Below are 14,117 nucleotides of genomic sequence, written 5' to 3'. Positions count from 1 at the left end.
TCTTAAAATTGTTCTTTCCGTAGTATTGTTAGGGTGGCGGTCGGTAATGTTGTAGCGGTATTCCTTAGGCTGAAGAGGGTGTCAAATGAATAATTGATGGCACACCTGATGGGAGAGTGCTCTGGGGTGCGTGTTATGAAGTGAGTTGCTCGAGGTGCCTTGGCGCCACCCGGGCTCTGTCCTGGAGCAGGGTTGGTGTGGCGGTGATCAGTTGTGTGGTGGTGGAGGGGGTAGCAGTGGCGGGTGCTGCAGGCTGGGGCAACCCGGGTAACGTTGGGAGGAAATATCTGTTGAAAAACTGAAGAGTTTGATCCGGGTGTAGCAAGTTGGCCGCCGTCAGCACAGGAGGCCGTAAGATGTCAAACAGCCAGATTTATCCAGCAATCACTCAGGCAGGACCAGAGCAGGGGGTGCTGATGTACCATCTGTCTAAGCATGAATGTTCTCTGGACCAGCAGGTGTAAGGATGGTGCCATATTGAGGCACAAGAGGCCGGCAGACCACTATTGAGTGGGGCTGATGGCAGCCAGGTAATCTAGCTGGCAGGCTGAAAAATATAGGTAATGTCCTGAGCAAGGGATGTAGATGTATAGTCTGTGCAAGTAAGAACACTCCCCAGGCTAGCAGGAGTGAGGATTAGACATGTGCATTCGTTTTTGTCCGAATTTCAGGTATTTTCGTTATCGTTTTAACAAACGATAACGAAGGTGCAGAATCCGAAAAATGAAAGATCCGACATAAATGCTTTATTTTCGTTTTTGTTGTGACAACAGTTCGATATGGATAGGAGATTTGACATGATGCTAACAATATCAATCTGTGTCTATCGAACCTGTGGTCTATTGTGCCTAACCCTAACTATTAGTCCAGGATTATTCTACATAGAGAGGAAAGATTTGACATAGAGAGGAAAGATTTGACATAGAGATGAAAGATTCGACATAGAGAGGAAAGATTCGACATAGAGAGGAAAGATTCGACATAGAGAGGAAAGATTCGACATAGAGAGGAAAGATTCGACATAGAGAGGAAAGATTCGACATAGATAGAAAAGATTGCTGCTGGAATTGGGTGGGGGAAGTAAAATAAAAATGATGATGAATGTTATTGGCTGATTGTAACCAAAGAGGAGGAGCAGTAAAATAGCTAGAACTAAGTACACAGGTACAGAATACTCAGAATGGTCAGAGGTGGGTAGTGGGGTTCCTCAGGATTCTTTACTGAGACCAATCCTATTTATTTTGTTCATAAACGACCTGGAGGCTGGGGTAAACAGTTGAATCTCTGTATTTACAAACGATAGTATGCTAAGCAGGGCAATAACTACTCTGCAGGTTGTGGAAACCTTGCAAAAAGATCTGAATAAATTAATGTGGTGGGCAACTACATGGAAAATGAGGTTTAATGTAGAAAAATTTAAAATAATGCATTTGGGTGCCAAAAATATACCAATATATTGCCAAAATATCAAAAAAATGCACTGGGAGAACCTCTGAGGGAATCTAGGATGGAAAAGGATCTGGGGGTCCTAGTAGATAGGCTCAGCAATGGCATGCAATGCCAAGCTGTTGCTAAAAAAGCAAACAGAATATTGGCATGTATTAAAAAGGTGACCAATTCCAGAAAAAAATAAAACAATAATTCTCCCGCTCTACAACACGCTGGTCCGGCTGCACCTAGAGTAGGCTGTCCAGTTCTGGGCGCCAGTCCTCAGGAGGGATGTACTGGAAATGGAGCGAGTACAAAGAAGGGCAACAAAGCTAATAAGGGGTCTGGAAGATATTAGTTGTGAGGAAAGGTTGCGAGCACTGAACTTATTCTCTCTGGAGAAGAGACACTTGAGAGGGGATATGATTTAAATTTGTAAATACCCTACTGGTGACCCCACAATAGGGATACAACTTTTTTACAGAAGGGAGTATAACAAGACAGGTGGCCACTAATTAAAATTAGAAGAAAAGAGGGTTAACCTTAAACTACATAGAGGGTTCTTTACTGTAAGAGCAGAAAGTATGTGGAATTCCCTTCCACAGGCGGTGGTCTTGGTGGGGAGCATCGATAGTTTAAAAAAACTACTAGATAAGCACCTGAATGACCACAACATGCAGGGATATACAATGTAATACTGACATATAATCACACACATAGGTTGTGAAGGAATTCTCCTAATTTGCAGGGATTTCCCCTTACTTCTGGTGTGGCTATGACACAGGAACTGATGGAAAATCTCCACAATGGGGCACAGATGGGGGGGGGGATAATAATCTGACAAGGGTTAAAGGGTTATAACCCTCCCTTCCAAAATCCGAAAAAAAAAAGCCACTTCCTGCCATGGTTGCGTTATCCTGACTGAACGTAATATGACATATATGGCAGGATAAGCCACAAAAGCGCGTCTGCAGTGGCACGAACACGGCAATCGGTGGTGTGGTGTTTCATTCTGGAACACCGCAATTCTGATTCATAGTCTCTTTACCACATGATCAGCATGTGACCACGAAGTGGCGGTAAATGGCTTTCCTTGGTTTATGCTGACAGGGAGAGCCGATTGGCCATCAGTAACGCCTGTCAGTGCCGTAAACAGATGCCAATCAGTGCCCATCAGTAATGAAAGTACCAATCAGTGCTGCCCATCAGTGCCGCCTGTCAGTGCCCATCAGTGTTGCATGTCAGTGCCCATCAACTCAGTGAAGGAGAAAAGAAAAGAGTATAACAGAAACAAAAAAAAACCTTTTTTTTTTTTTTTCAAAAATGTCTATTTTTTAGTTTGTTTAGAAAAAATAAAAATTCCAGTGGTGATCAATTACCACCAAAAGAAACCTCTATTTGTGGGAAGAAAATTATAAAAATTTAGTTTGGGTACAGTGTTGTATGACCGCTCAATTGTCATTCAAAGTGTGACAGCACTGAAAGCTGAAAATTGTCCTGGGCATGAAGGGGGTAAGTGCCCAGTATTGAACTGGTTAAGGACTGGTAAGCTGCAATGTATGACATTTTTGTTGATTGGTTTTGGTTCAGATCATTAACCACTACAATACAGGGCACTTTCGCCCCCTTCCTTCCCAGCCCAATTTTCAGCTTTCATCACTCTCGCTCTTTCAATGACAATTGCACGGTCGTGCTACACTGTACCCAAATGAAATTTTTATCATTTTGTTCGCACAAATAGAGCTTTATTTTGGTGGTATTTATTCACTACTCAGTTTTTTATTTTTTGCGATATAAGCGCTAAAAAGAGTGTAAATTTGGAAAAAAAAGCAATATTTTCTTCTTTATATTTTAAAAGAAATCCAATAAAATCTAATTTTTTCGTAAATTTAAGCCAAAATGTATTCTGCTACATGTTTTTGGTAAAAAAAATTCTGTTAAGTGTATAATAATTGGTTTGTGTGATCACGGACATATGTACGCAAATGATCATGTACAGATATGTGCAGGTGATCACGTACGTATGTGTGCAGATAATCAGTGGGACACATGTGGGGGATATGTGTGAGGACATGTGTGTTTTATACTAGACTGGTGATCAGTGAGTAAAAAGCTGTAAAAACAGCTCATACTCACTGATCACCAGCCGGCTGCAGTGATCTGCTCTCCTCTCCTCAGCGATGACTTCCGTGTGCGGAGAGGAGAGCCAATTGCCTAGCAACCGGCTGTTTGTTCACATGATGGCTGTGATCGGACCTGGCCGTCGTGATCAGGAGGGCCAATCTACAGAGCCCTCCTGCCGATCCGAGATGCGCCGTGTCCGGGTGACACGAGTGCATCGGGATCGCGCCGCTGCGTGGGCACGATCCCCCTCCTTCTGAAGGACGTTCCTGAACGTCCAGTCAGAAGGAGGAGGCTCCCACCCGGCTGTATATATACATTGGCTGGGTGGGAAGTAGTTAAAGAGCGTGTACTATGTTACAGTACGTATGACTAAATAAAGTGAAACAGAAAACATGTTTGTGGAGATTTGCAGTGTTTCACGTATAGCATTTACTGTATATCAGCAATTCATTAAACCAATTTACAAATAAACATTTTTAAAAATTGTCTACAGTTTAATCTTCCACTTGTTCTCAACACCCCCATTCTTGGTTTTTGCACGATTCATGTATTGTAGCTGACATTGAAGAAGCAACTCTGAAATCCCCAGAATGGCTTTCTGGAGCTCTTTAAAAGTTTAGCAGAGACTAGTGTTGACAGATGTAGGTCCCCCATGGTGTTATACAAACTCTGTGTTGTAATTGTATACCAATTTGTATTTCTTTTTTTTTTTTTTTTTTTTTTTTTTTTTTAAGAAACCCAGCTCAGTTCGAATTGATCAGCTTGACCGTGAGCAGTTTAACCCAGAAGTGATTACTTTCCCTATTATTGTGCATTTTGGTATAAGACCTGCCCAGCTGAGTTATGCTGGAGATCCACAGTAAGTTCCTTTTTCTACATACCATACAGTAAATGATGTTTGTTCTGAATCAAAAATGTCATTCTGTACGTGATATTTTCTTCATGGTTCTCATTGAATATACTTTAGTACAGCTGTATATTGGTATTTTAAGTGTTTGCCATGTTATTAGTAAATTGTGCAATTGAATGATTAACCACTTCGCGCCCACGATATAGCCAAAAGACGACTACAGTGCAGCGCTCAATTGTCGGGAGGTTTCTCTAAATCCCATGCCCTCAATATATCCCTCCCACAAGACGTAGTCACCCTATGCCAAAATAACTTTCCATTCATATGGAAACGTGACTCAATTAAATATCTAGGGATTCAACTCCCCTCACACCTGTCGGACCTTTATGCGAGGAATTTTGGCCCACTTACTCAAGCGATTGCTTCAGACTTGCGCAACTGGGACAAATCGCATTTTTCATGGTTTTGCCGCGCGGCTATATTGAAAATGAATGTCCTTCCTCGAGTGCTATACTTATTCCAAACGATACCCATTAAACTCCCTCGTTCCTTTTTTCAAGTAATGAGAAGGCTGACCCAAAATTTTCTCTGGCACCACAAACGCCCCAGAATTAGTTATTCTCAACTTACCAAACCAAAACAAAAGGGGGGCATCGGTCTACCGGACCTCACAAAATATGCACGAGCCAGTCACCTATGTAGAGTAGTAGATTGGGCGGTTCACAATGATACTAAAGACTGGGTGAAACTAGAAGACTCCCTGACGGAACTCCAAATCAAAAGTACCCCTTGGATATCCCCGCACTGCATCCCCAAGACACTGAAAGAACACCCTCTCATCAGTGCAACGTTATTCAGTTTCAGAGAAGCAGTCAAAGGAGGCAAGATCTCCTCAAACCCGGGTCCTCTCACCACGGTTAGGCTAAACCCGGACTTCCAACCGGGAATGTCCACCCACTTTCTCAGAAACAGCTGGCCATTTACGGACTTACAGGCCCATCAATTTTTCCAAAGGGGTAAATTACTAGACCGCGAGGCAATTCCCAAAACTCCCAAAGCAGACCCCCTCCCCTATTGGGTTTACTTCCAAATCCGACACTTCCTCCTAAAGACAAATTTAGACAACTCACTTGGACGCTCACTTACCCCATTCGAGAGTCTCTGCTCCCAAACCACGCCGCAACAACATGTAATCTCAATTACATACTCACTTCTTTTTTCCTCGATCTCACCGAAAGAGGGGACAGCGTGCAGGGCCTGGGAGAGGGACTTGCAGATGGAATGGACAGAGGAACACTGGGAGAAGATTTTTCTAATCGCCCACAAAGCATCACTTAATGTCACAATACAGGAAAACAATTATAAGACAATCTCAAGGTGGTACAGGACACCAGCTTTGGTAAACAAATACAACAAAGAGACCACAGACAGGTGCTGGAGATGCAACATTGAGAGAGGCACATTCCTTCATGTCTGGTGGTCATGCCCCAGATTGCAGACCTTTTGGATGCTAGTTCACACCACCATATCCCAAATCACGAATACCCAGCTAGACTACTCGCCTGAGAGATTTCTACTTCACCACTCTGATATACCTGCTCTAGTTTACAAACACTCTCTGTCTATACACCTGCTTAACGCAGCCAAATTATGCGTACCAGCTCACTGGGGGTCCCCGGATACCCCTTCCATTTCAGAATGGTTTAAACGCATCGAGAAGATGGCAGAAATGGAAGAACTAATCCACATTGCGAAAGATACCCCACATAAGTTTGCCAGAACATGGGGGCAATGGAGAGATTTCACAAACTCAGAGAGATATCAGCTGAGCCTACAACCCATGAATTAAGTAATAAAAATAACGTTACATTAAGGACCAGTTTCTTGTGACCCGAACACTGTCTTTGGGTGACCACATGATCAATACCCCTCCTCCTCCTAGGCTAAGACGGACTGGGATCTACTCGGTCCCATCTGCATCGCAAGAAACACAGAGACCCAGTTAGACTGGGCCCATATGTTCTGAACGGCGGAAGTCGGAGAGGCAATCATATTCCCTACACCCTTCCTTCCTCCTATACTCCTCTGTCTCTTTACCCCCCCCTCCCTCCCTCCCTTCTTCTACCTATGTAGCTAACACTCAACTACTCATTTTTCACTCCCAGTAGCCTATCATAATTTGGACGGTCTACCAATTTGCCCACAAATGACCTCGCGTAAGATGACTGACTTGCTTCGGAACAGAACCCTACCTTCCTTCTTAGACATGACAGAAGATCCTTTACCTTGACCATCCCAATGAGACTTGTTAAAAAATTACTTATGACAGCTGATTGGATGGATAGGGAAGAGCTACTCTATACATAATAGCAGAAGGCTAGACCTTTCCATGGTGTGCGTAGGATCTGCTCCAGAAACGCAATCTGGACATATGATGTACTTGGATGCATAATATTTGTGACATGTTTTAATAGATGCTATGTGTTGGACCATACTGTTTTTGCACGCACGTTACGTGCTCTGTTACTGTAACCATTATCTATTTCTAATAAAAATTTTGAATGGAAAAAAAATTGTCGGGAGGGCATCCCTGGACGTTCTCCTGTTTACTTCCCCTTAGCACTCCACCGGGGAATTTCGGGGGAAATTCTGTGTTGGCCGTGTCCCTTGGACACAGCCAATCACAGATCATTTCTAAATGGCCAACCACGGTGGCCATTTAGCACTCAATCAGAGCTTCCAATGAGAGCTTCAAGTGTGAACATATGAGATCATCTCTCATTGCCGGCTCTCCCTCCTCACACAGAGATCGAGTGTGAGGAGGGAGACCTTCCTGCTACAGTGTGAGTGAAAAAAAGAATCACACAACACAGTGCCACCTATCAGTGCCAACTGTCCCCAGTGCCACCTATTGGTGCCACCTGTCCCCAGTGCCACATGCCATCTGTTATCAGTGCCATCTGTCATCAGTGCCACGTATCAGTGCCATCTGTCATTAGTGCCACATCAGTGTCACGTGTCATTGTCCTGGTGATCCAGGGCCTTCAAAAGTGTAATAGGTAGTCAACAAGTTAGATGTGTAATTTATGCTCCTAGAACACCTGATGGTGCTCCCTGCATGTTGGGCCTCTCTATGTGGCTAGGCTGTTGAAAAGTTTTGTATTCATAAATGCATGCTCAAATGTGTTATTTTAACCACATAGTAAAGGGCACAGGCTGGATATTCATAGAGTCTGAGTTATAGGCTGCTACATTCAGGTGATTGGATACTTGGCAAAGCTTTTGGGCATGCCCTCAGGAATGCAAATTTTTGGGGCAAGTAGAACTGATCTAAATGTATAAAAAGTGCTGTGCTGTACAAGAAATAAACAAGAAAATTGTTTAATAAAAAAACAAACATATATACACAGTACTGTGCAAAGGTTTAAGGCAGGTGTGAAGGAATGCTTATTAATTTACACAATGCAAAGTGAGCGAATAGAAGACAAATCTAAAGCCCTTTGGCTTCAAGCCAGCTTCAATTCTTACACTTGCACACTTTGTACGATTAACCAGTTATACCAATCAGGTGCTAAGAAGGTGTAGGTTGCAACAGTCATTAACTGAAACAGAAACAGCTGTGTAGGATGCTTAAAATTTGGGTGAGGAGCAGCCAAACCCTGCTACTAAGGTGAGGTTGTGGAAGACCATTTAATGTCACAGGTCATACACCATGGCGAGACTGAGCACACAAGGTAGTTTACTGCATCATCAATGTCTCTCCCAGGCAAAGATTTCAAAGCAGACTGGGGTTTCAGGATGTGCTGTTCAAGCTCTTTTGAGGACACACAAAGAAACAGCCAACTTTGAAGAACGTAGATGCTGTTGTCGGCCAAGGAAATGTAATGCAGCAGATAAATGGTGTGCCATCAGCACAGAACTGGCAGAAACCATTGGGAGTCAGGTACACCCACCTACTCTCTGGAGATGTATGGCCAGAATTGGTTCTAATAGAAGAATTGTGGTCAAAAAGCAATACCTTATGGGAAAACAAGACTAAGTGACTCAACTATGCACAAAAACATAAGAACTGGGGTGCAGGAAAATGGCAGCAGGAGTTCTGAACTAATGAGTCAATTTTTTAAATATCTGTCTGTAGCAGGAGGCAGTTAGTTTGCCGAAGTACTGTATTGTACTGGATAGCAGTACAACAATAATTGTCTAACAGGAAACCATGAGTCATGATGAAGATTCCTTGCAAGTTTGGGGCTGCATTTCTGCAAATGTAGTTGGAGAATTGGTCAAGATCAATGGTGTCCTCAATGCTGAGCTATTCAGGCAGATACATAACCATCATGCCATACTATCAGGGAGGCGTCTGATTGGCTCCATGTTTTTTTCTGCAGCAGGACAATGACTCCAAACATACAGCCAATGTCATTAAAGAAGTACAGCCAAAGCTTGTATGGCTGTATTTCTCCTGTGGATCACAGGAATGCTGTTCGTTCTGTACTTCTGTGACACATTTTCAGCAGACAGAGGGCTGAAGCCTGCTGTTGGCTGATGTCACAGTGCCAGTCCAGGCTGGGTAAAGATTGTGACCTTATGGTCGGGATCCATCCGCTCGGTTCTCACTCTTAGTGCCAGCTGGGGGAACTGATGCTGCATCCACCTAGGTAAGTATGTGAAAAGGCACAGTCATGAAGGGTTATGTGTAAATGAGTACAAGAGACAGATATGAATAAGACAAATACAAAGTACAAAACAAAATAGTAACTGCATCTACTCTCTATTGCCCCTGCAAATGTGAAATGAGTCTTTTAAAATGTTTGGAAGGAGAGAGTAATTCCCTTTTTATTCTTGCAGCTCATGATCTAGAACACAAAGAAAACAATGCAATTTATACTGATTACATACATTGAACTCCTGTTTACATATATTTGTCACTGTCTTTGTTTCAATAAAGTGTTTAATGAAGATTCATGTTCTCCTGCTAATTGTTTATTGAAACCTTTGAAAGACAAGGGCCTAATTATCCATGGCTAGTTTACAGCAAGAGCAACAGCACAGGTTAAAATAGTATAAGCTTATTCGCTCCATAATTCAGCAAAATAAAGACAAATGACAATGCTCAAGGGGAGTAAACCTCTTGCAGAAAGAATTTCAGACAAAATATAAATATGTATCTATATGATGTAGGTAATGGCAGGGATTGCTCATCTGTAATATGTTCACAATGTTTCTCAACACTGATAAGGTTCAGCTTAATTGCTTATGGTCAGCTCTGGCTTGTATTGCACTGTCAGTTCAGGTTTTGCAATGCTCCCTACTTAGCCTAGTCTGCTTGTACATTTAGTATGTTCATGTAATCGTGTCATTGTGTGCAGTTTCTGTGACCTCAAACACATTGCAGAACAACGTAGTGCTTTGAATAGCTGAGCACCAACAATATTTCACTATATGCTTTGTTTTCTTTTATTTACATTATGAGATGCAATATTTTGTTTGCATTTTTTGTACAAGGCTGAACTGAAAATGAACCTCACTATACACAGCCCTCAATCCGCAATATCTGTAGCCGTCAGTATATTTTTGTCATACTCAAATATTGATTTCATTGGCAGCAGAATCCTTCTATATTGTAGATCAGTAGGAGCATTTGATTGCTTTGGTGCCATTTCATAGTTTACTACAGCTGTGTCCTGGCAATATTACTTTGGAGTGGCTGCAGTAGCTATTTTCATTTTTGCATTGTGTTGGAGATGCTCAGCATAGAACCTGTCTACTTAAGTACAAAGAATGGTTCAGAAAGCAAAAATGGTTTATCTCTAGAGTAGATGCGGATATGACAGGGTATCATTTGCTCTGAATGGAAATAATAAAGTTACAAACTTACTGAAAGGTCTTTTTTTTTCTTGGATTCAAACGTTTAGTACTGTTATATACTTCTGTGACAACGGCTGTTATGTGAAGTGTCCCAGCTTATCATTAAGAGGCACAGAGAAGGGCCAGCTGTAGAAAACTAATTTGGTGGCCTAGGGTGGGAAGCTGCTTGAAAGCTCTTCCTTTCCCGCCTATGTACTGTAGTTCATTGCTCACAAAGAATGACAGTGATTTTCAAGACTTTTAGAAAAGCACTGTAAAGAGAATAGTTTAATCCCTTGGGTAAGAATGGTAGCAATGGCCCTTATCTCAGTCATTGCAGGAACACCTCCGAAGCATTGAAGACTCCACCATTCTTATATTTAGAACCTGTGTTATGCAAGCCTAAAAATCTTTTGCGTCATTGATACTGAAGTTTTTCAACGTCATTGTTTTTCTTTTATATATAATAGGATAAAAGTTGAGAGTTGCGCTAAAATAAAAATAAAAAAACAAAACTAAAAAGTGTCCACAAGTGATGTCAATATACTAATTTCAAGTGTTGGTAATCTTATTATGCATCTCCACCTTCCACCACCATAGAAAGTGATTTTTATGCAGCAACGCCGCCACCAAAGGTAAACATTTGTGCTTGCCAGCTTCAAGTGACCTCTCTTTATAAGAGGTCTGTCATGCTTGTGGTTAAAACCCAGCCAAGGCCTTTGATGGGCCCCCGAAGCCTTCCTGTCTAGCGAACGCCTTAGCCCATGCAAGTATAACAGTGTTTACCAAAATAAAAAAGAGCTCCACATGGTGTATATCTTTTATTCACATAAAAATATTGCACTTTGGGGTAGGCGCATGCACGGCGGCTCCTAAGATGGCCACGTAGACCGGGAGCTCCGCTCTGCTCCAATGAATCATCACTTTCAGTAGCCAGCAGCACACCTGAAAACCTGCATAGACAGCAGATTAGGATTGGGGAACAGCGGCATGCACCCCCATGTCAGTGGGACCCATCTGCAGGTCCCTGGAAGCACAAATATCCCGAGCGGGGACCGCAACCTCAGAACACCAAGATGGCGGCTGCAACCAGGCCTCAGACACAGGAACTACAGGGGACTCAGGTGAACAGCCCAGTCCTGGACCCCCTTCACTTCAGCCCTTTATCTGCGGCTCCTGTGAGTATCCAACAAGCTGAGGAAGGCTCCTCTCATTCGCAGGGAGGGAGGTCCACCTCATCTACCACCCTAATCCGCCCACTAACATAGCGGACATGTTCTCCAGATTTGCTGACATGCTCAGCATTGATTTATCCCAAACTGCAGCAAAAATCACAGGGGTCATTAAAGCGGAATGCCAGAACTTAGGTTCACACATAAAAACAATTGAATCAAGCCTGGATGTTACTATCTCCAGAACAAACCAAAACACGGAGCACATACAGGATATTCAAGACCTGCTTGACATGGCAATATCTAAGATGGATGACCTAGAGAATAGATCTTGCAGGTACAACTTCAGGATTAGGGGGCTCCCAGAGACTGTAGCGGATGTCCATGCAGCGGTACGTTCTCTCATCCAAGATCTCATTCCTGACATACCCACAGATTGGAATTGGACAGAGCTCATAGAGCACTGCCCCCCGATCAGACGGGTTGCCAAAAGAGAGCTTGTGGTGAAACCCATGACTATGCGGTCAAGGAAGAGGTACTGCAGTGGGCTCACTCAACCTCACAATTAAAAAAAATCTAGGCTCACCGCATTCAAGTGTTTGCGGACCTCTTCCCATCAACTATCCAAAAAAGGAGAACACTTTAACTGTTCCTCTCAGTGCTTTCACAAAAAGACATAAAATACTGGTGGTTATTCCCCTTCAATCTTAAAGTGGAGTTCCACCCAAAAGTGGAACTTCCACTCGTTGTACTCCTTCCCCCCTCAGGTGCCACATTTGGCACCTTTCGGGGGGGGGGGGGGGCGGGCAGGGGATACCTGTCTTTCACAGATAACCTGTTCCCACTAATGGGAGCTTCAACCGTTGGTATCAATGCCACCACCCGGGCTCTCTCCTCTCTCCCCGGCCGCCGGACCAGTAGGAGAGAGGACCTGAGCCTTGCACATATGTAGTTGTTCCCTTACTCGCAATGGAGGCAGCATGCACCCGACAGCAGTATGTGCAGTTCTTGCCATTTAATTTTTGCTGGGGTGACCACTTTAAATTAACCTACAAGAACAAATCTTACACGTTCTCCAAATTTACAGAGGGAGAGAAGCTTTTCTCCACCTGGGTCTCACTCAGAATCCATCTTCTCAACACTCTGGAACCAACGCAGGATCCTCCAAACGACAGATGCCCACTAGCCCGCTTACTCCAGTCTGGCAGAAACCCAAGCTCAAGAGGTCCAAGGAATCTGAACCTAACTGAAAGCGCTTTGCCTAAGAGCACACAGTTTACCTGAAACCTAACCTTTTGAATGACCTATATACAGTCTCCCCGGAACTCTTGAATCTCTGTTTGGGCTTGAACAGGCACATGCTATTACCCTGATACTATAGTACAGTATTGTTTTCTCTGAGGAAAATAATTTTTTCCTTATACCCAAAGAAAAACACTGCGCGATCCAAGTGTCAAAAAAGCTGCTAACACACTAAAATGGATATTTTAGTAAGAGTGTACAAGTGTTGTGAAAAAGTGTAGCACTTAGACAATTATACTGAAAACTAGATAAAAATTGTGAAACTATATAACATCCATATGTATGACCACATAGATTTCTGTGAAATATATGGTGAATAAATAAAATTAATAAACGCCAAAACCTTGTGCTTCTATGTATATATATATATAAATAATGAAAAAAAAAAGGAAATGAATATCATGTAAAGTCTCTATATATTGAGGAAAATATTCAAGCCCCACGTGTAAAGTAACACTTCAGATGCACCATCCGATCCAAAGAAGGGTTAGCATGCGAACACCCATGTGACGATACCACCACCTTAGCAGATGCGGGCTTACCAGATGTATATTACCCAAAAGAATGTATATTCTAAGGGTCCTGCAAGCTTTCTAATATCAGTGGAAACTCGAACTGGCCAGTATTGGAGTGCCAAAAACACAAACCAGCAAATGCTTAGAATGCCAGACAATCTTCCAAGCAGTCTTCCCAACTACAGTAGATTTTCTCCGAACATATAAAGGCCTGATTCAAAGTGATGATCACATAAAAGGAAAGCATAGGGCCATATAGTGTAATAACATTAAAATAAAAATTTTAAATAGTAGTAACAAACCCACATTTCTGTAGTTTAACAAGCGCTTTTCATAAAACAGGTGGCAGTGGAGTCCTTCCGACGCGTTTCGTCTTCATAGACATCGTCTGGGGTGCCCATCCACTGCAGCCAAACTCATTTTTATAAATAACTGAGCCCATTAAGCGAAATTCAGCCTTCCTGTGTCACTCATATCATTTCCAGTTTGTATTGTCCTATGGAAACCGGAATGACATACAGTCAAGAAATGTGAGGCCACCTGGGAGCCATGGGCTGACTACATGCACAAATCCATGACAACCACTCAGATCTGAGCCAAAACTGGCTAAGTGAGCTTCCCAGTAGAACATATCTAGTCTATTCCCTCCTTAACCGAATCTCAAAGTCCTTTTTCTCTTTCTGCCTTTCCTATCTACACTTCCTTCTTTCCCTTCTTATCAATGGGCGGTTAACGTTTGCAGAAGGAAACAATCCCACATCTAAAGTGGGAAAACCCATAACAGAGCAAGACCATTCTTGGAACAAAAATGTAAAGAACAAAGTAATGCTACCTTTAGCTTGTCTAAATTTATCCCCCTAGGGAAAGTTTACTCAATCAAGC

General features: G+C 42.7%; 1 protein-coding gene across 1 annotated transcript in view; it reads left to right on the top strand.

The window, feature by feature from the left end:
- Positions 1-14,117, top strand: part of DROSHA (drosha ribonuclease III) — a 579,282-nt gene that overhangs the window by 315,576 nt on the left and 249,589 nt on the right. Inside the window, exon 14 of the mRNA XM_077492043.1 lies at positions 4,287-4,411. Within this exon, the coding sequence (XP_077348169.1) occupies positions 4,287-4,411 (125 nt within the window). The remainder of the gene's footprint in view (positions 1-4,286; positions 4,412-14,117) is intronic.

The sequence above is a fragment of the Lithobates pipiens genome, unplaced genomic scaffold (assembly GCF_037356315.1).
Source record: "Lithobates pipiens isolate NorthernLeopardFrog02 unplaced genomic scaffold, aLitPip1_a1.2 Scaffold_19, whole genome shotgun sequence".
Classification (NCBI taxonomy): domain Eukaryota; kingdom Metazoa; phylum Chordata; class Amphibia; order Anura; family Ranidae; genus Lithobates; species Lithobates pipiens.
This window is presented reverse-complemented; position numbering and strand designations above follow the sequence as displayed.